At 42.1% G+C, this 27,736-nt stretch overlaps 1 protein-coding gene across 1 annotated transcript; it reads right to left on the reverse strand.

Moving 5' to 3' along the window:
* Positions 1 to 1,084: 1,084 nt before the first annotated feature.
* Positions 1,085 to 27,471, reverse strand: bcl2 (BCL2, apoptosis regulator). Its single transcript, XM_004079356.4, has 2 exons — positions 26,399 to 27,471; positions 1,085 to 2,576 (listed from the first exon to the last, which is right to left on the reverse strand). The coding sequence occupies exons 1-2, from the start codon at positions 26,945 to 26,947 to the stop codon at positions 2,439 to 2,441; spliced, it is 687 nt and encodes a 228-aa protein (XP_004079404.1). The 5' UTR covers positions 26,948 to 27,471; the 3' UTR covers positions 1,085 to 2,438.
* Between the last annotated feature and the right edge of the window lie 265 nt (positions 27,472 to 27,736).

Here is a 27,736-nt window from a genome sequence, read left to right on the forward strand (position 1 = left end):
CAAACACAAAACAACCTCTCCAAGCTTGAAGTGTTTTTCATGAAGCTACTGCTAAATTACAGATCGGTTTACTTTGGTTTCCAGCTTTCTATAGGTCTGTACTGTGAAGTCGTGGCAGTTGAAGCTGTGGGTTAAATTGACAGTATAGCAGCCATAAGCCAATATTAACACAAAACACAAAAATTTATTATCTCAACATCGCTACTATAGCAGCCAGGAAATAACCGAGTTACAGTGTGATTTAATAGATAAAAAAGAACGAGAAAATTAAAAAGGCTGAATTTAATGAAAGCACTGTTAAATCTCTGTGATCTTGGTACCTCGTAATAAATAGGAAAGTCAGCTTTATTGATGTTACTTTTTCCTCTTCTAGTCTGTTATAAATATGAGTATATGCTGTGAATGTCTGTTGCATTTTAAACTGTCTTCCATCCATGCAGCAAAAAAAAAAAAAAAAAAAACAAAGTTTGAGAGTTTCTTAGAAATAAAGTCAGCTCTACATAGACAACTAACTTTTACAATGAAATATTTTGGAGCATGTACGTGCTTCCAAATTTTTCCATCAGCCTGTAACACAAGACAAACATCAATAAAACAGGATGGGAGGAACAAATCAATGGCTGGATGCATCTGCAGACAGGGGAGGAGAGTGTACACTCGCACACTCTTCAAGGATGATCTGTGGAGAAAACGCCGAAGCTGCATGTTTTACATGAGGAAACGCAGACATCTCAGGTTCCAGCGCGCCGGACTCTACCTTCAGTCCTGCTTCTGTGCAGTCCGCTCGGTCACATCCGCCCACGTCTGGTTCTCCACTGAGTCTTTGTGGGGCCAGGCCAACACATGTTGGCAGGGTAACCCCTAGAACCTGAATGAACCCAATCAATCTGACCACAAATGGACTCACGAAGAAGCAAAGAAGATGCAACAGGCTCGTTTTTTTCTTTTTTTAGCTCTGTGATTGTTAGACTTTTATATAAATTACCAATGTGGGTGGTCTGCTTTGCATTTCATTGCCTGTGGAATGCACTCTTAGACTCTCAGAGTAAAAAGAAAAAAAACAACCCAGAAGGAAACACAGGGATCAGCAAAAAGAAATTTTTTATTCTTCACATGTGGTTGAGCAGGACAGACCCAGATATAAATATATTGATGCGACTGGGAGGCTGGCAGAGGGCCTCCGAGTGTGAAGAGTGTGCGAGTGTACACTCTTCAAGGATGATCTGTGGAGAAAACGCCGAAGCTGCATGTTTTACATGAGGAAACGCAGACATCTCAGGTTCCAGCGCGCCGGACTCTACCTTCAGTCCTGCTTCTGTGCAGTCCGCTCGGTCACATCCGCCCACGTCTGGTTCTCCACTGAGTCTTTGTGGGGCCAGGCCAACACATGTTGGCAGGGTAACCCCTAGAACCTGAATGAACCCAATCAATCTGACCACAAATGGACTCACGAAGAAGCAAAGAAGATGCAACAGGCTCGTTTTTTTCTTTTTTTAGCTCTGTGATTGTTAGACTTTTATATAAATTACCAATGTGGGTGGTCTGCTTTGCATTTCATTGCCTGTGGAATGCACTCTTAAAATTGTGCGGTTATACTGTAAAAGCCTCAGAATACAAAATGTGCTGGTTATTGTGCTTCCTCCTTTCCTCCTTTTCTGTGTGTGCTGCAGTCCCTATTCCTCTCAGAATGACGTTTTCATCAACTTAAAACCTTCCTGAAGTAAAAAAAAGACGACGTAAAAGTGGAGGAGCTTTCAAAAGTCTGTAAAGGAGAAGCTGTTTGCATCCACCATCACAGGCTGGGAGAGTCTAATGGTGCTTCACTGAGGAGTGAGAACAGCAGACACACCGCACTAGCAACAGCAAACCGTTTCCATCACACATTCGGAGCAGCTGTTCCGCAGAGGAAGTGCTTTGAAGGTAAACTGGAGTCCACAGTTCAAACCAGGTCCTTCACCCTGACAAGAACTGACATAGTTGCACTCTCTTCTTCGTCTTCTCCGGAGTCATCATCTTTGCATCCGTTTGCCTTTAAGCCCCCCAAACTGCAATCCCACACATGCAAAGTCTACTCTAACACGTAACGTTCATGCTGTCACGGATACTAAAGCAGGCAGACCAAAAAAAGGAAACATGAAAAAATAGACGTGCGTTCCTTGTTTCTCTTGAACTTGTCTTAGTGTGATTACATCTCAGGTGCATCTTTTCAACATCTCCTCTGCCTTGTGGGCCGTGCCTCTGGTTCCCTCTCCTGTTTTGATTTGTGTCTGTTTTGACATGAAGGGGCTAGAGGGGGGGACTTTTCTGAGGGAGCCTTTGAAGCAAACCAGATTCAGTCTGAAGCGTGTCTCAGAGGGGTCAGGAGTGTCTCAGGAAAGGAGAGAAAGGAAAAGAAAAACAAAAGAGGCACAAAGTTGAGCAGATGGGAACGAGGTGGTTCACTTTTGTGCAAGGTATGCTCCAATGGTCAGGCTCGCCGCCCCGAGAGCAGCCAGGCCGAAGACAGTCTTGATGGACGGCCAGTAGCATGTGAAGACGGTTTCCTTCTGTCTGTCATACAGCTCCACAAAGGCATCCTGAAAGACAAACAGGAAGAACAAGAACTTCATGAATATCAGTTCAGATTTTTTTAAATAAAAAGTGTAAAAACACACATTTGCACATTCTAGTCACTTTTCTCTAAAAAAAAAAGTGATTTTAAATTGTTAGCTCAATTTGCTGTAACTCAGTGGGGGGTAGATCAAAGCGGCAGCACCTATTTTAACCCTTGTGCTGTCTCAGATGACCCCACCCTTACATTGAGGTGTTCTCCCTACCATGACAAAGGATAAAGGTGAAGAGGATTTCATGTAATCCATGGACACCAGTAAAGATCACAAATCATTGAAGAAAAAAGGTTCTTGTGACTCAACTCCCAATGTTAAAGTGCCTAGGATAACACAAGGGTTAATGACAAAAGAGACATTTTCTTACTGACCAAAACTTAGCAAGAACCACCAATTTTATTAATGTTTCTGTGGACATTTAGACGTTTATTTTTTTAAACGTAGCTTCTAAATATTTACAATAATTCAATTATACCAATGTGAAATTTTTCTATATATAATTGTTTTTTTTACTTTTAACTGTTACGCATAAAAGTTCCCTTCAAAATAAAATGCATCCTTTGTCAAGATCCTCCAGGAAAAGATTTACTTCAATTACAAATGAAAGAAATCCAAGTCAAACCTGAAATTTTGTATAAGTTGGACTTAGTGTGCTGTCATCCTTTTTCTCCTTTTACTATGGATTGCAAACATGGCATCATCATGTTTTTAATAAATCTATACCGATAAATGCCATTGTATACTTTAGGAACTGTGCTTTTGAAGCCAACTCTCCTATCTAAAGCTGCTAAAAACCTAACCTTTGAGTCGTTTTCTGAAGGATTTACTTTATCATGTATTTCATGGTTAAGGTTACAGATCTTCTCTCTCAAAGGCCGTCTGTTCATGTGAAATGATGCTTTGAAATGCAAACCTGCTGCAGAATATGGGTGGAAATAGAGTGTTATTACACCCATGCCGTAGAGGGATCCATTACTGCTCATCCCACCCTCCCACACCTCAGACATTCTTCCCGCTCAGAGTAAAAAGAAAAAAAACAACCCAGAAGGAAACACAGGGATCAGCAAAAAGAAATTTTTTATTCTTCACATGTGGTTGAGCAGGACAGACCCAGATATAAATATATTGATGCGACTGGGAGGCTGGCAGAGGGCCTCCGAGTGTGAAGAGTGTGCGAGTGTACACTCTTCAAGGATGATCTGTGGAGAAAACGCCGAAGCTGCATGTTTTACATGAGGAAACGCAGACATCTGCTCAGAACAGGAGACAGCAGGAACAGCTGGACAGGAAGTGATGGTGCCGAGCTCTCTGCTGTCCCGCCCCCACAAAGACAGTGAAAAGTTGGAGTTGAATCCCACTACAATAGACAGTTAAAAAAAAAAAAAAGTTCAAGGAAGGAAACACCAGCAGGTTTTAAGGTGGACCACGATAGCTGATGTGCAGTGAAGCTGTACATCTGAGCTGCTTTGATGTTAAAAGCTGGTGTTTGACCTTCCATTGAGTGTTGCGTTTGATTCACTGCAGCGTTCGTGCACCACTTCTTTCCACGAGGATCTGCTCAAATCTGTCTGGCTTTGACACGATACTTTACTGTTCTTAGTCAATTTTTGGGGTCATGTGTTTTTATTTGACCCTAATGGTGTTCATACAATTTTCTTCACAAGTATATTTTCTTTCAAAAATTAATAATGAAAAAAAACAACAACAGAGGATAAAAAAGAGGAGACTGAAGTGCTGTGGAGAGACAAAAGCATTTCCTGTTTCTCTTCCTGTACTGTGGCATTCCTGAGGCTGGGGGCTGATGACACCAGAGAAGAAGAATCAGCAGATTCTTCAAACTCAGGCCCTCTGGTGTCAAAATACACTTCATTTTCAAATCAGGCCAGAAACATTTTCCCTTTCTTTTGCAGATACATGTTTTTAATCATCTGGAGCCATGCTACACACAATAAGCATGCTAATCTGTAATGGATAATTCCAAATGGTTCAAAATGAGTAACATCTAAAATCTAGAAGAATAAAATGATGTAAAGGTTCTGGTAAAAAAAAAAAGCTTTTGTCCCAAACAAAAGGATCCCAGCAATCAGAGGAAATGCTAGTCAGTCAACTTATACACACAAAGTTAGTATACATAACAAGGTGGATGGTATGGAGCCCTGGACATGACATTGAAAGAAATGTTTCCACAAAATAATAATTTGCGCCCACAAATTAGTAGTAGGAATTGAAGATACTAAAATACTAATTTGTGCACTCAAAATGCCAATTTTTGTGGCCGCAAAGTATTAATTTGAGAGAACAAGTTTTTTTTCTGAATATCATGTTCATTGCTCCGTAGAATGGGGGCACTTTTCAGGAATGTTATACACTGTGATTGCATTTTATAAAGTGTTTATTGTTAATATTAATATATGGTGTAAAAAAAAAGTGAAGATTACCCGGAAGTGCGAAAGACAGTACTCTGCCACTCCTTAGGGGGCACTTGTGAGCAAAAAGATGCTTGTTTCTGCAGTCAATGAAAATCCTTTTTTTGGTGTTTTTAAAATGTTCTTGTGGCATTTTTCTGATAATGGAGAATATGTATTAAGAATATTAAGCATAAAACTGCGATAAAAAATTCCATTTCAAAAATAGAGCTTGTTTGTGACACAAAAAATATGCTGGGAGGGCCAGAAGCTCCGTGCTGCGCTCCATTCTGATGCACCCATTGAGCAGTGTGAGTTACTGCAACTACATAAAGGCGTTATTCCGTGTTTGCATGTGCCGGTCCCAGGTCCGGATGAATGCAGAGGGTTTAGGACAGGAAGAGCATCGGTGTTAACTCTTCAACCGTTGACAACATTAAACCTTGTGCTATCCTATGACCCCACCCCTACATTGACGTGTTCTCCCTCCCATGATGAAGGTGGATAAAGGTGAATAGAATTTCATGTAATCCATGGACACCAGTGAAGTTCACAAATCATTGAAGAAAATAAGGTTCAGCGCACTGTCTAGTGGGTCTAGATGACCCAACTCCCAATGTTAAAGTGCCTAGGATACCACAAGGGTTACTCATGAAATGAAGAAAAGCACAGCCAAAATGAAAAGCAGCTCTTCTCTCTGTGTCAGAATCAGCTGATTCTCACTGATCATGTAAACGGTGGAAGATGTCGAAAGCGTGAGATGTTTAGCGACAGATCCTGTTTCAAGGGTTAGAGCTGAATCTAGAGGTCAGATTCCCTGTGGCGACTCCTGAAGGGAGCAGCCACAAAACAGGCAAAGATCCCTCTTTAACACTAAAGTAAAATTATTTTTAACCCTTGTGCTATCCTAGGCACTTTAACATTGGGAGTTGGGTCATCTAGACCCACTAGACAGTGCGCTAAACCTTTTTTCTTCAATGATTTGTGATCTTCACTGGTGTCCATGGATTACATGAAATCTTTCCACCTTTATCCACCTTTGTCATGGTAGGGAGAACACGTCAGTGTAAGGGTGGGGTCATCTAAGATAACACAAGGGTTAAAGCAAAAAGAGTCACATCTTTCTTGCCATTAAGTAAATGGAGGTTAAAGCATGAAATATGGAGGCATCGTTCAGACTTTTTAGCGTCTATCAAACTGGAGTAAAGGTCAGATGAAGCCATCATTGGATGCTGGCAGAACGGAAAGCAACATTCCCGTACAATTTTCCAGCGTTTACACAGGTCATTCCAGCTGTGAATGTCACTCCCTTCTGTGTTTTCCATGAATTTAAAGACGACTAGTATTCAGTCTGAGGTCCAGCTGAAAGGGAACATACGGTCATCTTTTTCCTACTTACTCCTGGAAAAAAGAGTTTGCTGAGGTCAATACTTGAATCAGCAACAAGTGCATGTGACTGCCAGCATGGTTGGACAAAACAGCAAACTCATGATGCGTGTCCCAGACAGCTTCCATAGATAATTGTTTATTTTAGTCCTAAACTCAAGAGGACAAATTACAGGAAGAGGCTCAAAAGAGACGTGATGGGTGTTTAAAAGAGTCTCACAAGGGCAGGGATGGTAACAACTCCAGGCTGACTCAGTTAGGAAGCAGGGGAAGAAACGGAGGGGAGGGGTGTCAGGTGGATATCATGAGACCGAGGCATGCTCCGCTTCAGCTCCTGGAACTTTTTGACCCACACGTTAGCAAGCAGTGTTGCCACAACCATGTGAGTGGGGAGCAAAACAAACTATTACACTCCTACTTTTTCCTGTCCTTCTACGCTACTGTCCCTGTTTTTGCTCCCACTTTTAAAAGGCAGCGACGAAGAGCTGAAGATGGGGTAGACACAGAGAGAATACATGAAAGTGCATCCAAAATACTCAATTTTTGGGGCAACAGCTTTAAAAAGGCCACAATAAAATAGTACATTCTCTCCTCATTTGAATGTCCCGCAGTGAATCTGTCAGCGGTATATGCAGACATAACAGCAAGGACACGTCGCAATCCCATTCTCAGCCAGAGGTTTGGCATAGTTGCCCGCTTCCCATGGTTACGCTGACGGGAAGCTTCACCCATGATTTGCTTTTCCCACCAGCGGGACAGAGCCCATCCTCAATTTTGCTCTGTTTTTCACATCGTTGAAAACCTCTGGGTTTCGCTCGGCGTCTTTCTCCTTGACTCTCCCATGTTCCCATCTTTCTTGGATGCTTTATCTAATTGGCAGCTGGACATGGCAAATGTTCCTTTGTACTTTTGGGAGTGATCCCACAGGCTGTGTGGAAGATAATGAGTCATCTTGTGTGTTTGACCAGCTTTGTTCAAACTCCCAGCAGCCTTTGCCAAAACAGTGGAATGATTAGGCAGCCATCCTGTTTTTTGGGAGGCTTCTGTGGGACAAGGGGATGTGGGTTAAAGTTCAATTTGTAATTAAAGCGCCTGTTATGGCTTTTTTCACCTCTGAACCACACGTCTGCTCCAGCTCTGTTTATTTCCAAAGCAATCACACAGCAGCACACGTAGTAATTCTCATGTGATCACTGTTGCCCCATGTTCTTTCAGAAAAGTCAAACAAAACAACCAGTTTTTAAGCTAAGGTCCAGCTGATACACATAAAGCAATTTTTGTCCTTCAAATTGATCTTTCTATTTAGGTTAAATGGTAAAATCTCTTGTCATTCCGGTTCAAAGATATGTAGGAGGTTAGAATAAAAAATTAAAAAAAACTCCCCTAACAGTGAAGAAGTGGAAGGACAGCAGACGGTTGCCAAACAAGGTCAGGTTCCATCATGTCCCTGAGGAGCCAGTTGGCCAAATCAAACACAAAAAAGAGATGACAAAAAGGGTTTTACTGCGATGCTCATTATCTGCTGAATACCACTGTGTCAGCAGCAGCAGCAGCAGCAGCAGCAGCTCAGAGCTGAGGACACTGAGCCCTTCAATGACCTGTAAAAATGCTGCAGCCCAAAAATGGCAAACGGAGCGGACTTCTGCACCAAAATAGATTCCAAATTTACCTTTTGGAGCTGAAATTTTAATCAGGGACATCTATTATTCATTTAAAAGAACCACCCAAAACTCTAATGGGTTTTTCCATCACTAAGAATTCAAGGAGATGCTGGTTCAAACCTCAACTGGGACATCGTTGTGTCGATAGATAGAACAGACTCGAGCTGACCCCGAAATTCCGATGAAGAAATGTAATGTTTGTTTTTGCTGTTTAAACTGGTCAAATTGTTAAAAAAATCTCTGGGTAAATGAAAAAAGAAATCCATGCAAACATAGATACTTTTTATTTATTTCAAAAATAAATAGCTTTTCTAACTTTGCAAACATTGAAACTTTTTCATCCCAGTTAAATAGACGCATTTGATTTATTTGCTCCCATTTTTTGGATGCCAGGCAAAAAGAAAAGCCTCTAATAGCCTCATTTGTTGTGTTTGTAGAACTGGTTTTAAGGTATTTTAGTTTCTCTTTTACTACATATGAAACTATACCAAACAAATGCGTGTTCCTTTCATTCATCGTGGTGCTAAACAGCCAGATGACCTGACCCATGACTGGCACAGATTCATTTCTGATTAACCTGAACATTTTTAGAGTCCCGACCAGGTTTTGAAACGACATCTTATAGCTCAAGGAGCTTCATTCTCTCTGCACGCCTCTGAAACATCCTTTATTGGGAATGTCCTCCACAAGGATGTATGCCCCCTCAAACGTGACAGTAAAGACAATAAAAAGGTCAAATATTAGTCTAAAAAAACATTGTGACCTGGAACAAAGAAAATGGAAACCTTGCTGCTTTGTTTCCACTTGAGTTTCACTGCAAACTCCAGTTTCATAAAAAGAAAAAGAGAAGCTATCTTGACGTTGGATGCACCCTTAAAGGTTCATAAATATTCAAATTTGCGTCAGCAGCAGCGGCGGCAGCATTTGTGTGTTTACAAAACAGCTCGCGCTCCCGTGGGAGTGAGCTTCCACTGCTGGAACATGAAACACGATCGCCAGTAAATCACCCACACTCCACATGACACTCTGCTCTTTTTTATTGTCTCCATTATTCATTGTCCAAAGTTGCCAGATAAAGAAAGGAGGACCTGAACTTTACCCACGAGACTATGGTTTCTGTGGAAATATAAAACAATAGTAATCCTGTTGTTTATGCTGTCAAGGATGTGAGTTTAATGCTCCAGTTAGTCTGGGAAAAGAAGACGAATGTTGAGAGAGTTTGGGGGGGGACGACCTCAACTGGAAAACATTTCTCATGTGCAAGACTGGAATTCACCAGAACAGCGTGGATTGAAGGACTGAGAGCGTGCATGACAGGAGGAATATTGTGGACGGTGTTGGCCCTCCTTTCACTTTCTTTTCTGCTGCGGTTATCTATACACTTTCCCAGAGCTCAGAGTGTACATGATAAGCCGCCTTTAAAGCAAAGACCGATCAAAGCAAAGGGGCAAACCGCAAAGACACAATCCTGTTTCATTCACAAAAGAACCGCTCCAGCTCGGTCACTATTTTTTATTTCAGCCTGAATAGTTGATCCGAAATCCTTTACAGTCGTCAAAAGAAGTGACAATGTCTCCCTGAAAAGGTGGCTGTGCTCCCTCTCCCTGGATGTTGGCTCTAAGCCCAGCCTTCCTCCAGCAGAGGAGAAAGGAACAGGGTCCTGCCACACAAGTGGGAAACTGCTGTGCTGCTATAAATATCAAGGCTTCGTCCCAGCCTCTGCTTCAGAGCGTCACAATCTAATAAAGCAAGGCTCGCCTTGCCGTTCTGTCCGTTTATAAGGACGTGGGTGACGTACAAGAGCAGGGGGAGAGGGCTAAAGGGCAGCTGAGTCATCATCCGAGCGATGCGGCTGCTGAGCTCGGAGTGCATTAAACCTGACTTGAGTGGCTTTCCACTGCAGACAGGAAGTCTGCCACTTGAAGGTCTGAGAGCTCCATGGCTTCTCCAAGGAAGAAAGACGCCGAAATTATATAAACGCAGAAAAAGCTAAGATTTTTGTTATCCTCTTTCCCAGCCAAAGGGCGAGGGTTTCAAGACCCACTCTGATCATCTTTTAATCTATTTTCAAAGCGTTCCCAGAGGTTTTTTACGTATAAAGATGCTCTTTTTTTTTAGCGAAAATCAAAACATCTGTGTCGTTTTCTTGAACATAGTTTCTGCAGAGTGGCAGTAGATCAAATTCACCTTTGAGTTCTGGACAGGACCGTTGACTCGGAGCAACCCCGCCCCCTCTTCCTGCTACTCGTAACATTAGAGCAACCTCTTAACACTCTCTCCTGCTAGCTTACAGCCCCTCGCCCCTCCAACTTAACAGCATCAGGCAACAAAAATGGCTAGAAATATTGGAGCCATCCAACCGTCCAGCTTTGAGCCAGATGGCAGCTGTGGATGTGGAAAACAAAGACGGACATGGATCTGAACGGAGCGGAGCAGGGAGCTTGTGGCGCCCAGTGAATTTTCTTTGGCACAAATACGCTCTTTTCAAACTAAGTTTTTTCAATCTGCTCCTGATTCATAATTTAAATAAAGAAAAACTCACAAATGCACTTTTAACCTTAATTTTCTTTATAAATGTTCTCCATCATCAGAAAATTGCCACAAGAACATGTTAAAAATACTGCAAACCAAAGTAAAACTTACTTTTCTGCCATCAGCTTTCTTTGTCACAGACAACAGAATGCTTGTTACGTCAAAATAGTGCCAGCGTTCCTAAAGCTCTCCTTGATTGAGGCCACGGGAACCAGCTGATTCCCAGGTGGCCTGTTGCTTCTCCTCTGACCGACACGGTCCATAGAGGAGAGGCTCATTTCCTGAGATGGGGCGGCACACTGCTTCCAGCCTCAAAAGTCAAATGGAATGACCCTTTAAGAGCACACAACCACACCAGAACAGGCGGCTCTCGAAATAGACCAGAGTCCAAAACCAGCTACTGGGCATGAAGTAATGACAGGGATGTGTGGGAACCCCATCTACATGGAGGCCGCATGGCTCCAAGAACTTCACTGAAATGACACGTCAACGCTTTCTGCTGCCTGTAGTTGTGTCTCGTTTTTTTTTAAAAGCCCTGATGTAATGAGATTACACAATCTTTGCATCCAGAAAGGAGCTTTGCATTTGAACAGCGAAGTCTTAGAGAAGAATCTCAACAGTCCAGTTAGTGTGAAGTCACTTCCTGTGCCAGATGCGGCTAGAATGACATCATTGTCTGGTTTGAGACTGTAGCTTCTCTGTGGCAGGGCCAAGTATGGTCAGATCAGAGGCTATGTGCGTAACAAGGGAAAGTCTAGAAGCATGCCAAACATGAAGTCATACTAATACCATGGAGAAAGGGAGGAGAGCAGCAGAGGAGAGCTACCATTGGTTAAGCTCTGTAGCTAGGAGCCTTTGTTTTGTTTAAAGTGATTCAAGTTTGAGAAAACTCCAGGTTCATAAAAATCTCAAGTCCCCTCAGTAATTTAGGAGGCACAGCCAAACAAATACAACATCATGTAGTAGAGAATAAAACAACAGAGGAGAAAGTATCCGCACATCAAAGGTGAACTCCTCTTTCATACAGGAGACATCTTGACAAGCCAGGGACTAAATGAAAGAATGTCAGATTTGGAAACAAGATATTGGAGCGGTTTACGTGATTGCACTACATGAGGGGCAGGTTTCATCGCTAGCGGTCTTCTCCTCATACCCATGTAAATGAGAGACGGGGCACAGTTTGGGACGGGGCGTGCTGGGAGCACAGACAAGACTGAGGATCTCAGATGTCCGATAATGTCGAGGAAGAAGAAAAAAAAAACAATCATCTCTTTGAGGTGCAGCTCCCTCAGGACCACCTTTGAAGTGGAGAGAAAACGGAGCAGGAGCACACGGAACCATTACCACAAAGTCACAGAGAAGGTGGAAAGCAGCCTGAGCAGAACATTAGATCTGCAAAGACTTGTCAGTAATCTGTATTAAATTATTTAGACATACAATAATCCTAAAAGGAATTTTTGCTGTGCTTCCCAAACGTTTGTACTGCAGTCAAATGCTGAGAAAAAGGTTGTTGTTGTGCAAACAACAATCCTGAGAAATGAAGCCACTTTTTCAACGTGACGCCACAAAGGTCACACTGAGGTTATGTTTTGTTACCTAGAAAACTGTGTATTTTCAGCTTCTGCCATCCACTACAACTTCCACTTTAATACATAACAGATTTATTTTCCAACCAGATATGAAAGACAAAGCAACTTCATGAACCGTGGAGGATCGATTTTTTATTTATTCAGAAGCTTCTGTTCAAACTCTTATCTTCAGGATTCAGTCATTGGCTTCACATAAGGGCCCAGGGATGGACTGGCAAACCATCCAGGGTAAACCCCGCCTTCACCCAACAGTGGCTGGGATAGGCTCCAGCAACCCTGTGACCCCCACAAGTTTGGAAAATGGATGGATGACCTTCCATAAAAGGCTGAGTCCAGTTAATCCACCTGGGTGGGAAATACATTTTGGGAAAAAAGAAAGAGGTTCACCCCTTTTAGCCAGTTAAAGTTCCCAGTCTGATCATCATTTGGTCTTTTAATTAGGATTACTGGTATGCTGTTTTCAGCCAAAATAAAAACAAAACAGTGTTGGTTTCTTTTTTAGGACAAAGTTCCTGCAGAGCGGCAGGAGTTCACTTGAAAAGTGTGGTTGGGACTGTTGGCATTCACGCACCCCTCTGCTGGCTTACAGCCCCTCACACCCACAATCTAACATTACTGGTGCAACAAAAATGGCGAGCATCCTGCCGTGTAGTTTTGAGCAAGATGCCAGTTCAAATGAGGAACATTAAGAGGTACATGGATCTATTTGTCTTCAAGGGGAATGGAGCACAATGGAGCAGGACAGGGAGTAAAACGCTCCTAAAGACGCTCTTTTTTAAACAGCATTTTTTTCATCTACTCCTGATTCACAACAGTTTGAATAAATCAAAAATCAAAAATGCAGTTTTCGGCAGAAAAAGGCCACAAGAGCATGCTTAAGAACACCAAAAACACTATTTTCATTGGAGCGGGTTATTTAAGAAGCACTAATCCTGATAATGCTTGAGTATATTAGCTACACCAAGAGAGCCTAACATCCTCCTGTGACTAACAGGATCAGCATGAACCTTATACTGAAATATCTGAGCAAGATCAGCCCATTGCTAAAACCACATTGCAAACTCATGACTTCAGATTTCTGGAACAGTTTTTTCTATGAGTTTTCCTTCTGGGTTTCGTCTGCTCCTTCTTCATAGTCTCTACTACATCTGACTGTGGAGATTGCAGCAACGTCATTACAATTACACAAGAGTGAGCTGAAATCTCCAATGTCAAACTCTCAAAAACAAAGAGAGGGCTACAACATTCCTGTCACGCTATAGCCAAACTCCTGGGAACCCGAAGCTTGTCCAAGATTCTTCTCATTCCTGTGATAAAACTCACTTAGGTGGTGTTCAAAGCAAACAGTGCTCCTGTAACCTCACTCAGTTTGGTTCTACTGGAGGTTTTTTCATGTTCTTGTGTTTGGATGAAGTTCTCCTCTCCTGTGTTGTCTTTTATTTGCTCAGAAAGGGAATTTCTCCAAAAAAAACATTGAGGTAATCTGTCGGTAAAATGATTCATATGATGATCTGGATTGAACTGGATCATAATTTAGCTTTCCTTTTTGCCAGTTCTGCACTCACTAAAGAAACTGAACTGAAGTAGAACATTGTCCCATTTTGGCTGCTCAGGCTGTGTCTGGTTGAACTTCACATGCAGGCCACTGAGGGCGAGGCGTCTGAGAGCTTTAATGGAATTTATTTCATTCCTGCAATAATCTTGTTAACATGTTTCAGTTGTGCTCCGGCTTCCATCACACCTCAAACCTTCTGCCTTCAGAGAGTTGACAAAAACAGTCCGAGAACTTCCAGTCACTAAAACTCCCCAACAATGATACCGCGCTGATAAATTATCGTCCTTTTTGAATTGCGGTTTGAATCATCGTTTCTTCTTGTAGCTTCTTTTTAATGAAAACTGTATCTAAACAGAGTTATTATGTGATTCCTCCACATTGTCGTGTGCCAAATGCATACAGGGGCTAAAAAGACACTATGTGGGAAGACAAAGCAGAACTCAGTGTGGTTGGAGAATCGGCTTTCCCACAAGCTGAAGTTGTGAAATGCATTACAAACCTTTTTCCCTAACATGAAACATGAGATCATATTGAAAAAAGGAGAAGAATGAGGAAAATATTCTAAGCTATATTTGACTTTTTGCTAAGAATAATCTCTTCTGAAGGCAGTGAGTCATGGGGAGACCCTCTTTAAGACCAACTCCAATGAAAATGCTGTTTTTGATGTTTTGAAGATGTTCTTATGGCACTTTTCAGATGATGGAGGACATATATTAAGTACATTTTGCTCACAACTCCATTACTGAGTATTACTTTACTCAAAGCAGGTCAAGCTTCCTGTTCCGCTCCATTCTGATGAATCCAGTTGTAGACGACTAGATCCATGTACGTCTCCATTTTCATCGTCTAAGCTGGCTCAAAGTTGTTTGGTTGGATGGCTCCAATATTGCTAATCATTTTTGTTGCAATGGTGATGTTAGGTTGGTGGTGCGAGGGGCTGCAAGTTAGCAGGAGAGCGAGTAAACACAGAGCTCTCAGCTATGGGTGATGGGAAAAGGGGGGCATGGTTGCTCCGTGTAAACAGAAAGCTCTTAGTAACGGGAAAAGGAAGGGGGCAGAGTTGGAATGGTTCCGCCCACAACTCAGAGCCGAATTTCTGATGAAGAAACAATGTCCTAAAAAACGACAAAGGTTTTTGGATTTTGGCTAAAAACGCCATCATCTGGAAATGCTTTTATAATAGACCAAAAGATGATCAGAGTGCGTCTTTAAGAAGAGGAATGCTGGGGGGAAAAGTTCAACGACCTCTCAGGCAACCAGCTGATTTTCCATGCAGGCCTGGAGCAGAGGAATGTTAGGAATGCATTGATGTGTGGAGACAAAAAGCTTCAGTGTGTGCGCCCGAGAAGCCTGTTCTGAGAAGGAAGGGCCTGGGATAACAGCAAGAAAGTCAGCTCCAGAACACGCGCCTTGTGTAACAAAATCATTACAAAAAATAATTGAATCACAGGAACATTAGACCCACAGGCTCACCACAGACAAGAATAATATTTCTTCCTTTTTCCATCTTTCTTTTTTTTCGGTCTGCCTCACATTTTAGACCATTGTTGACCAGCAGGTTTTAGCATAAAAGAACCAATTGTTTGAGGTCTCTGAAGAAAACTGTGTGACCTTCAGCACAGCAGACCTGAAGGATGCTAATTACTTTGTCTGTTGTGACAGTTTTTGTTCTTCAGGGAAAATGTAAGAAAAACAAAAAAGGGGCACGCACACGCTTTAAAAAAAGAAGGTTTCTCTTTAAAGGGACAATTTCAGATTGTATGTAGCTGTGACCAACAGCCTCAAACTACAAATTAAAATCACTGAGATGACGACGATCATTCATTACTTTTGGGATTCCCTATTGTTGTATTTAAGTACTTTACTGATGGATCAGCTGATAATCAGCTGACTGTTGAGGTGGAAAACTTTCAGCAACAAATTCCTCAGTTTTATTCCTCTGCACCAACTTTCATTAAATCTCAACTGAGAACATTGGTACATTTTTGTTTGGGAAGAAAGGGGGGCTTCTAACACTGCAACCTTTACTCTCAACCATCCTTTTCTCAGCAAAGAAAAATCTTTCAATCTTGATCTACCATGCAGCAGTGGAGCACAGGATCCCCTGCTTATAACTTAATAAGCCTCTTCTTATTGCTTGCCCTTCTGGCTCTTATCCTCCCCTTCTATAACCTTGCGAGCTGCTGATCAAAGAAGTCTTCAGATGTCATTTCATCCAGGATTTTTTAACATTTTTTTTTTTACATTACATGTTCCCATGAGTGCTGGAACATGCTCTCATTTTAATTCAAATCTAGATTCCTTGAAGGTCAGGGGGCCTGAGCGCGGGTGCTCATCGAAAATGAGTTAACATAGGTGGCTGATAATTTGCAAAGTGACGCACAGAGGTGTGGTTTTTACATCCGTGTCCAAAAATAAGATGCTGGAATCTTTTGGTGAGCCAGCTTTTCAGCCGAAAAACCTTCAGAAAACATAAAAAATAAATGAACTTCTTATTTTTTGGGTCAATTTGCAGGGGTAATTAAAATTGCAGTTGTTAGAGTTGCAGACAGAACTCTTGTCCAAAAAAAAAAAAAAAAAAAAAAACCTGCACTGCAAAGCAGAACGCTGCCTGAGAAAACTGAATGCAAGCAAGATTAGCTCTGACATGAGTCTGAGATCACGGCATCTCTGAAAGAAACATAAACGTAAGTCACGGTAATGTCAGAGGGAAAGAAAACAAAGAAGAAGAAAAGGAATCACTGTCAGCTCTTTTCTTTTTTGAAATCAATATTTGCTTTGAAGTAGCTGCCATTACTTGAGCTTGTAATGACAGCCAAACAACCAATTAAAAGGTTTGTTCTTCAGATCAAATTCAGCAAAACTGCTACAATAGTTTTTAAACAAAGAGGACTGGCAGCATCAGGTTTTCCTCCTGCAAGGTAAAAGGGTTTTTGTCAGCTCCAAGTATTTGCAATACTCTGAAAACTGGATGGTTTTCTGTGAGACCAACATGGCTGTAGATTTTTTTAATTATTATTATGCTGTTTTTAGACAACATCCAAAAATCTGTCTTTTTTTAGGACCTAGTTTCTGCAGAGCAGCGGGAGTACATTAGAACTGTTCCTCTGAGTTGTGGGCAGGACTGTTGGTGGGGAGTAAACCTGCGCTCATTTCCCATGAGCGATATTGGAGCTATCCAGCCGCACAATTTTGAGCTAGTTGCAACTTGGACGATGGAAAACGAAGATGCACATGGATCTATTTGTCTACATGTGGATGCATCAAAATGGAGCAGAGCAGGAAGCTTGTGGCCTGCAGATTGTAGATGTACATAACTACAAGTTTATTCATACAGCATTTTTTGTCATTATTGGAATAAAGAAATACTCGGAAATATAAAAATATTCTTAATATATGTTCTCCATCATGAGAAAAATGCTACAAGAACATTAAAAACACCAATTTTCATTGGAGTGGGTCTTGAAAGTTTGGGATTGTGTGTGGATGATGGGCCCGAAACAAAGCTTTTATCTTCTAATCGACTCTGCCATTTGGCTTTTCTCTGAACTTCAAACTAAATCAGTCACCATCAAAGGTCCCAGCCAGCAGCTCGGCGCTTTGTGAGCATGTGTCAAGGTCTTTTTCTCACTTTTTAACTTCAAAAACGAATCTTTGTGCAATGCACACGGCAACAGCCACAGCGTCACCCTGTTAATTGAGTCCTTGCTCAGGCATACTGACAGAAATCATCGGAAATGCTCGGTCAATACAGTCCAAATGATATCGGAGCAGCGGCTGACCTTACTCAGACGGAGTGAAACGGATCCGATTTCCTGTGGGTTGTTACCTCTACGCCCTGAATTAACATCGGGAAGGGGGTGTGGAGAATTATTTACTCCTGACCTACACTGGAGGAAGAAAAATGTTTTTACCAACATCCACCTCTTGTTTTTTTATTTATTTCAGTAGGGTTTCTAAAAAAAAAAGAGCTAATAAAGGCAGTGGTTAATGGCCACTGCTGTGGTTAGCTGCAGTGGGTAATCCCAGTGGACATGTGAATGTGTGTGTGTGTGTGCGCACGCCAAGGCCGAATGGCACAGTTAACAGGAAGCTGGGCACCCTGGGGCCATCTGCTCCCTGCCATGGCTCACATGTCACCCTGTGACAACACAGCATTATTGATTCACACCAGCACATCAGCTTCTGTGTGTACACGCCGAATGTGTGTATGCAAATGCACGTGAGTGCGCACAAGGCTATTTTGTGGACGGCAAATAATTGATTTGCACTTGAACATCCGCTTCTGTGTTTGCCTGTGTGCGTGTGTTTATATAATCTTTATCAAGCCTAAAGGGTCATTTCACACAAATCATAGTAGATTTTTTCAAACTTCTCCACAACAGTATATATATATGTCAATATATGTGCATGCAGAATAAATTGAGGATGAACATTTTGGTTTTACGATGGTGTTTTTTACACCTTCAGATCTAAATTTGATGAATAATACTTTGAATATTTAAACTGGTCCACGGATCTGTGCTGGTAAGCTACCAACACCGTCTTTAAAAGTTTGAACAATAAATGCCTTAAGCTTCTTTTGCTTTTTCTGAAAACTCCTCACACGCATAAAAAATGTTCAAACACACTGTCCATTTTCCTTAAATGTGTGAATTTGCTCTTTTTTGTTCGATATGAGAAAAACTTGGACTGTGCGATATTACTGATCAGAATTATGATGACGATATGACATGTGATACAAGGACAAAAAGCAAAACTACGGTGGCCCAGAAGTGATGTTTTAAATTTTTATTTTTGCATTTTTATTGTAATATTTTAAAAGGTTTTCGCGTCGATTGATTTGTTGATGTGATTTGCACTTCTGGGCCACCGTACAAACCAACTAATACATAATTTCACTGCAACAGTTTATTTGAATAAAAGTTAACATAACATAAATTATACGTCAAATGACAAACGTCTAAGAACGTAAAAGGTTCTTAATTCGATTGGTCAACCACGTTAAGGGTACCATCCGATTGGTTAAATGTGTAAATGGATCTATTTGTGTTCGTTAAACACTGAGATTGTTTCAGTGTAAACATTTAAGGAAACTATTTATTTGCGGTTTATGCCGTCTATTGCGATACACGCACTGCACAGGTTGATATCGTGATAACAATTTATTGTGCAGGTCTACATAAAACCCTCTATTTTCTTAGTTTATTCACTCAAAAAAATTCTTCAAAAATAAATGTTGAGTTGTCTTCTTTTTTTTTTTTTAACAAAACTGATTGGCAAACCAAACACAAAAATAACCATCATCATTGCAAATTTGAGTATTTTGCTTAGCTGGGATTCTTAAATGTCCTCCGAAACCTTTTGGGTGCTCCGTCCCCCCAAACACCAACAGTAGCCAGACAATGGGAGGAACTGTCTAACCTTGCCAGTTATTGATATGCGCTGCAGCACAAGTGCGTGCCTTGTGGCAAAGTCAACTAACGTCTCCTCAGGCTTCTCATTATCCAGCTAACAACATGACAGGAAAGGTGGAAAACCTTTTTTAATCTTTGATCTCAAAGGCCTCCCTGGAACACTTTTCCATCCAGATGGGCTGAAAGATTTCAAGTGGACTGAAAACTGAAGCAAAAACGTAGCAGAGATTTACCGGCAGAAAGACAATTAAAAGGCCCACGCAGGCACGGTGATGGTAACCCTTCTAAATTTAGAGGCTTCTTACATGTCCCTGCATTTTTTAGGGACCTGGGGTGTCACGTGGCGCCGAAGTCTGGTCTCCGGGTGTAAGTGAGTCTTTGGGAACTGATGGAGCATGTAATGTATTAGATTTAAAGGTGATGTGGTCAGGAGGGAGGATGGAAAGAAAAAAAAAAGTCTCAACTTGAGCCCTGGCAGCCTTTAGAGTTCTTGCATTAAGTGTCTGAGTTTCTCCATTCCATATATTATTTATAAAGATGTTCTCTGAGTGAAATAGCAGGCTTTTAAATAGCCTAGGCACGTGTCCTTCAGACTAATCTGATCACTTATTTGTGTAAAATTACAGAAGAGAATTTAGCATCAATTCTCTGGCTACAGGCTCACATTTAACACTTTTTTTGCAAGACATAATAGAAATAAAAGCCGCTCACGTCAGTACATGTTCTTGGAGGAAGCACACTACCGGGATTATCCAACAAAGGAACAGAAATTGTCCACACCCTTCACCGGTCTGCTCAGGAAAGGAAAGCCCTGGTCGTCTCCATTATTTATTTACAGTTACTGTTCCCCGGCACATTCCTGCAGCCCTCCTGAGGAGGCCCAGAAATAATCACACAGGATGGGGTGGAGGGTCTCAGGGGGAAAGGAGAGGTCGCGGAAAGAAGCACAGGCACCATTATACCACTGCATCTGTGACAGAACAGGGTTTGTGTGCTAATCGGGTTGGTTTTCCATGCACAGCAGAGGTTTCACGTGTTTGGGGGAACATCCGTGAAATGTTGGGCAGGTGTGGAACAATGAAGACAGAGTAAACACTCCATGGAGCTAGGGAATGTCATTTACCCAAGTGTTCCAGTCTGCAGCAAACTGATTTAAATGTTAGCGAGACTGCATTTTTGGGTATTGCTGTCTCTAAAAAACAAGACAGGAAAAATATTTTAAACATAAAAAAATGTTGTTTTGAAAAGATATTTTTGGGGAAATACTTTATGCCTGAAGTTGTAACTAACATCACTGTCACTACCGAGCAGCAGCTTTTATTAGCAGGATAAGTAATTTTTTTTTAACAGTCTGAAATACTTCAATTAGTTAAAAATTATGTGTTTTCCAGTAAACAAAAGAAGAAGTAATGCTTTGATTTGTGAAGATTTAAGATAAGATGTTAAAGTACTCTAAGAGATCTGAGCTCTCATGAAATCTCTTAATACAGCTTTGGGTCTTAATGAGCTTGTTGGAGTTGTTGGCCGTTTCTCCATCATTGCCAGGAAACTCCAGGTGATGCAAATGAGGTTCAACCCGCCTGCAGCGTAATTTAAAAAAAACAAGGCAACAGTCCTTATTCCAGATAGTTTAAATCTTGACGAGTCAGCAAAGTCTGGACTGGAGATACTATTTATTTATTTGCCTCGTGTGATGTTTAAAGTTGTTTTTTTAATGTTTTCCTCTACAAGTTAAAGTTCTGCATCCAAATTTGAAAAAAGAACCCATTTTGGAAATCCTTCACTTCTGATGATTTTGGAAAATCCCCCTTTCAATCTGGAAGGACTAATAATGTGTTGTAGCGAGAAGAACAAATAAACACCAGCTTAATTTAGAGGAAACAATCCAGTAATTTGTCAGAAATAAAGAAAAATATTTCAAAAGACTAAAATAACCCAACGGAAATCTTTGGTTTTCCTTTTTAAAGGAGCAGTTTCCTGTAATGAGATCAAGCTAGGATGTTAAAAGTGGATGTAAGTAAGTGCTGACAATGCAAAATGTTTTGGTTTTTCGTGAATAAAATATTAAATGCACTTAAAAAAACAACACTTTTTTTCAAGTTGATGTCCTCAAAGCTCTTTGTGCATCTCATTTCTAAGGACCGGTTTCTGGAAGACGCTGTCTGAATCAGAGAGTTTGAGCCCAGAGCCTCAGTAAGAAATGTTTCTGAGATTACGGCGGCCGGGCTGATGGGTGTAAACACTGTGGCAGATGGTGAACCACTGCGCAGCAAAAGGGGTTCGGCGGAGGGGCAAATCTTGGCTCCTTCCTCCCACACTAAGCTCTTTGGTGGCGTAGCATCTTCATCACAGAGCTGAGTCAACATCAAGAGACAAAACTCTTGTCAAACTGTCCAACTGCAGCTTTTGTTGCTCAATGTTTGTTTTGATTCTACTGCTGGGACTCTACAGTTGGGTGGGATGAGGGGAAAGCCCTGAACCATATTTGCATGAGAAGTCATTTCTTTCGCATCTCGATGGCTCGAAACAAGAAAGCAACGATCATCCCACACTAAGAGACTCACAAAATGACTGTGGCAGAGAAGATCTGAAGCTTAGATTCGATGAATTAGTCACATCTTTAAGAGGTCATCACAAATGCAAAACACAAATCGTAAGACAACAATCCTTTGGGCTGTTCAAAGCAAAAGCAGATGCAGCGTCCAACGCTCTTTCGCTCTCCTCTCCATGACTGCATACATTCCCACTGGGATTTGCAGCTTTGGAGGATTTTTGTCTCTCCTTGTCCAGGAAATCAGCCGTGATGCATGAAGATAAATGACATTTTTCTGCTCTGCGGGAGCTACACGCCATTTCCAACAAACCGCAAGCAGATTGTGCTCAGTGAATCCTCTAAAGGACTGACCCCACCCAAATCGCTACCGACTTCCCCTAACACAAACACCTGCCACAAAAAAAAAACACCTGGCTTTCCACTGACACCTGATCTCTCCGTTTAGGGGGGAAATACAAAGAATACTCGAGAGGAATGGAAACGCAGGTTGGGCTCCCACTTCAGCTGTGCTTTAGAGGATGATCCTCCACGAAGATCTACATGAGATAAATCATTTGGCCTTTTTTATGATAACTAATTTTCTAATTAGTAGACCTTCCGAACATGTGATAAGAAGCTAAAAACAACTCTAAAGGTTTAAAAAAAACAGTCATCTTTCAACACAAACATTGGGAAATTCCCCTCAAGTTTTTGTTATCATTTTTCTGTTTTTGAGCTCTTCTCTTAACTGTAGCTTGGTAACTTGCTGTTTTTTTTTTTCTTGGAGAACCTTTTGCTGTGTGCCACCCCCACAGCCAGTCAAAACATCTCAGGTCAAGCATGTAATTTAATATCTCAGACACTTGGCTGTGTCTTTCTGCAATCACACTGTATTTAGTGCCAGTGAGTGTAAACAAACACAGGTATGGGTGAGGCTGCTCAGCTGAACGGACGGCTGCTGCTTCTGTTAGGGTTTGACGGCAGTATTGGGGCCAATGAGCAGAGAGGTAATCAGAGCAAAGATGAAATCATTTCATCCTCAGCTGGGGTTTGCATTCACAACAGGAGCTTTGTGACTTCCAGAGAGCAGGTTTTGTGTAACTGAATGTCTACTTGAGTCACCCATGATGTGTAGACTCAACAGCAATTAGTGGGTGAAGCTATTCTGGGCTCAAATTGTCTTAAAAAACAACAGGAAGTGGAGACTGAAGAAATGATAGAGATCTGTTATCAAATACATCAGTGATACCTTGATTAGTACCCACCGGTGTTTTGTATTGTGGAAAAGCCAACACTCAGCTGAGTCACACAATAACACCATGGACAGTGTAAGTGACCATAAGTACCACCTGTCAAAAGAGAACATTAAACCTCGTTTACAGAGTTTCTCTACTGTTGGTCAGAAGGGTGATCTAAAAAAAGGGAAAGCAACCAAAACACCTTGAAAATGGGTTTCCACCATTGACTGTTTATTAGAAGTGGACTAAGTGGCCCAAACAGGAAGTACCCACCGCCTCCAAGAAGCCAAAGTCCCATAGACTTCTATAAAGAAATAAACAGCTATACTTCATTATACTATATTTGTTAGAATAACTAATCTTCCTCTGGTGCTTTTTGTTCTTGATAATCATGATTCTTTTCAGGTTGTTTTTTTTTCGTAGTGCAATTTATTCAAGTTATAAACTGACCAATGAAATGCCTCAATAGAAGCATGTCGTCTCACATCAAACGTTTGAAGTGTTTGATTGACAGATTCTCCAGAGCCCGCTTCTAAGAAGTGGGGTTGTGGATCTCCAGCAAGCTCACTTCTGATTGGTAAGAGTGATTGCCATAGAATTGTCGACTTTGACCAATCACTGCTTACGGACTTACTGACATTATCTGGCTCCAACATGGTGGCATCCATATCATGAAAAGTGGCGACTGAATTGACTTAATTTCATTGAAGCTGGAAATAAGACATTTTCGTTCCAGTTCCATGTACAGTCAATGACCCCCCCCCCCCCCCCATAAATGGACATGCTCAGCCAATCCCACCTTTAGATTAGCTGTAAGCACATAAGCTTGGCCACTACCCTCTCAAAGCTTTTACATTAAAACAGATTGGATTCCAGATTATTTCCGTGCACTGAGGTCACAAACTTTAAAATCAGGCCAAAAACTGCATCATGGGAAGAGCTGTGAGCTCAAGTTATTGAAGAGGTGTGTTGCAATGTCCATCAGTGACAGACGGTAACACAACTACCTTTTGTTTAATGATCTATTTTGAGGAACATTTTATATGTTTTCTGAAATTGAAATTGATGGGTTTTTGAGACAAAAGGTCAAATAGATAAGACTGAAGGCACTGAAACTAACAATTTCCTGGATAAGGAAACCCAATCTGATTAACCAAGAAATGGGTAAAATGAAGATAAATAATAGTTTAAGTATATGTTATAACTAATCTCAGATGAGGGTCCAAACCGACATGTTAACAACAGCCATTGTAAGAGAAAGCTAACAAGAGGAAAGTTAAGTCAGTTTCATTCTGCATGGTCAGGTTTTCACTGGTGAAATATTTTGTTTAGTAAAGATTTTCCTTCAAGCATACAATTAATCAAAGAGACTGTATCTAAGGTAAATAGAAAATATTGCTTTTAGTGAACTTTTTTTGACTGAATCAGAGAAAACTCAAATTCTAGTATTGACAAAAACGTGATTTGGTATTCCACAGCTCAGGGGGGAATCTGACCGAGATCGACCATTCACGCAAAGTTCACAGTGTAACACCCCCCCCCCCCACACACACACACACACCCCTGAGAAAACTACCGTTCAAGCAACTTTGATTCAAATTCAAAAATTAGACTAGGTTAACAAAAACAAATCCATAGCGGTGTCTCAGTTATTAAACGTCGTGTAATGACGGAAACCAGCTCATCGGGGGAACTCCCTTCCCGACAACTATTCAAATGAATTAATATCAACATCTTCGCTGAAAATAGTTTTTGTTTTTTGGTTCCTCCAGAGCAGAAATCCATCAAACATTCACCCTTATGCAAACCCCCAAAATGATCATTTGTATACCAGGCCTGTGCTTTCCCCTTTTTATTCTCTCCAGTGGATGCAGAGATGCAGTCATCTCCACCCAGCTGTAAAACACAGACTATGATGACCTACATTGTAGCACACTGGCCACAGGCTCCAGGGAGCTTGTTCCAGCATCTATGCAGCCCAGTCTCCTCCAAGCTTTAAAACACAAGTCTGCAAAATCAGACGCAGAATTCGAGCCTGCATGCTCAACAGATGACTGCATGTTAACCACAGTGGCTCTAGATTAGCACTCTGTGTTCCTGCAGGGCCCTCCCTTTGTTGCTTCCCTTTGATATGTGGCACGAGCTGCCAACTCTGGGGGCAAGTCAGACTCAAGGGGAATGCTAAACGGTCCTATCCTTTGAGATGAAGGATTCCATATGAATCATTGATGTCCCTCCTACCTCTCCAAACATGCACGCACATCCCATTATGACACCTTCCAGCTAAGATGCTGCATAAATGTAATGAGAACCCTCTGCTGATTAAAGGCTAATTTATGGGCCGACATCTTCTGCACTCACATTAAATGTAAAATAGAGCTCAGGACAAGTATTTAAAAGTAAAGAATTATACATTTCAACTCATGCTGGGGCGTCCATTCATCTTTAGGACCCATTGAATCCCTCTTTGGGGTCACAACACTGCTGTTAGTGACCCTGAACAGCTCGCCAGTATTTTGCAGGGCCACATACATACTTACATGCACACCTAAGGGCAATTTAGAGCCAGCAATTAAACTATGAATGGATTATGTGCCCAGAGAAAACCCTTGCATGCATGAGGAGAACCTACAACGTACAGCAATGTCCCAGTTGGGATTCAAACCTCCTTGCTGTGAGGCCAAAGTGCTAACCACAGCACCACCGTGCAAGAAGATATTTATATCTGATGCTAAATATTTTAACTATAAATCAAATGTATTTAAAATGGTACTCAGGCTTTGAGTTTCTTTCTTCTTCTTACTTGAATGAATGTTTCAATAATACCTTTTACTTCTACTTGGGTGTTGTTATTTAGAATTGAAGCAACTTAAATGAAGTTTTTGGATATTCAAACCTATAAACTGCTCTTTTTTTGCCAAATAATCCTAATCTGCACATCAAAAAAAGCAGTTTTAAACATATTTCCAGCAAAAAGATCTATTTTAAAAGAAAAGAGTGCGATATTCTGTCTGTTTTCTAGCAAATGTTTTGATAATATCTTCGACTTTACTAAAGTGAAGTGTTTAAGGGGGCACTTCCAATACATCTGTCTGCCTCCACATTTCTGCTCTGCTAACAGGGCGGGACTTTTAATCAGAGCGCGGAGGTGTGACACAACACCTGTGCTCCGATTGGACACATGACTTTAACAGCCAACGCCTTCGTCCAATCGGAGCGGCTCACCGGGGGGGTTGTCCATCCTGAAAGCTTGCGCAGTCGTGCGTCACTTTGAGCACATCCAGAGCAGATTTTTCCAAGACTTCACGTGTATTTTTTCATTGCAGAAAGACAAATCAGAGCCCAGCATTGGTGATTAGTCAAATATGAAGGTTGTGTGTCATGAAATCAACACTTTACATCAATGGAGTTGGGTCCAAAGAGGACCTTTGCCCCCCCCCATGGCGCACAGCTGCAAAGCGCGGAGTCGAACCTACCCATCCCCCGTTTTCTTCAATCCAGCTGTTGAGAGGTCCGTTTAAATACTCCGTCATCCACTCGGCGATGCTGGCCACCTGCGTGCTCATCTCCTCGTTGGACGCGCACTCCACGCACACCGTGCCCCCGAACTCGAAGAACGCGATAATCCGGCCCCAGTTCACGCCGTCCCGGAACAGTTCGTCAATCACCTCGGCGAACCTCGTCTTCGCCGTGGTGGAGGTGAGGTACAGCTGCCGCGACATCTCCGTGAAGTCCCGCTGGTACAGCCGCTCCAGCTCGTCTCCCGCCTCGCGCAGGACCCTGTGGATGTCCGCGAGCGGGTCCGCCCGGGAGAGCGCTCTGATGAGGCGGGGGCTGCTCTCCTCGTCAGGCCCCGTTCCTGCGTCGCAGCGGCGGCGGACCGGAGTCGGGGAATGGTCCCCAACCGAGCCGTTATTGGCAGCATTCTCGCGCTGGCCGCCGTTCAGCCCACACACGTAGCCCCTCTTGGAGAGTTTGTGGCAGATGTACTTTTCTACAATACTGCGATTAGACACGTTCGCCATTCCTGCGTAATTTGGCACAGTGGACAGTCACTGATCCCACTAAATAATCTGCATTTTCATCCACATCGTGCCGCTCATGACGCACAGAACAAGCGTCTCCCCCCCCCCAAAATAAAAAAAAACTAGGTTGAGATCTGCAACTAATTATCCCACGCAGCGCAAATACTTGGTAAACGGTGGAAACCCCCTGAACGGAACTGCGCAGACGCGCTAGTGGAAGTCAGAGAAATCCCGGGTCCGAATCAGCAGCAATCTTCATCTTTTTTCGAACCTTTGCAGGGGAAAACTGTCGAAATTTTCTTTCCAAATAAATCCAAAAACGCGGAAGAGGCAGTAATGTTGTTCCAATTCCGCGCGCATCCCCGTGCGTGGCGAAAAAAAATGAATGAAAGGCAAACTTCTGCGCGCCAAAACGAAACCGCTGGTTTCGCAGAGCCACGGAACAAGTAAGTCGGACAAGGTCCGATCACGACTGCTCCCGAAATCCGCCTCCTCCTCCTCTTCCTCCTCACGCGCAGCGCAGCGCAGCCAGGCTCTGCTGGTGAGGTATCCCTGACGTCAGTGAACCCGTGGTTCCGCTCAGATCCTCAGAGCGCGCTAAAACTAACGCACCTCATCAATCACAGGCGCCTATTCTCACGGATATTTTTTTAAAGGTCTTTGTGGTCCAACTAAAACATAAATCATCTAATCGTAAAAGACGTAGGGAGAAACCTCCTGCTAGTTGTCCATGAGGTTCAATCACCCCCTTGTGGAGGAAAATCCAACAGAGCAGAACAAATGACAAAA

Source organism: Oryzias latipes, chromosome 17 (genome assembly GCF_002234675.1).
Source record: "Oryzias latipes chromosome 17, ASM223467v1".
Classification (NCBI taxonomy): Eukaryota; Metazoa; Chordata; class Actinopteri; order Beloniformes; family Adrianichthyidae; genus Oryzias; species Oryzias latipes.

Bases quoted from the DNA above. Each gene is read 5' to 3' on its own strand.
- bcl2 (XM_004079356.4), bottom strand. From the start codon at position 26,947: ATGGCGAACGTGTCTAATCGCAGTATTGTAGAAAAGTACATCTGCCAC. The intron at 2,577-26,398 runs GTAGGTTCGACT...TTTGTCTTTCAG, and splicing joins TTGAAGAAAACGGGGGATGG to GATGCCTTTGTGGAGCTGTA.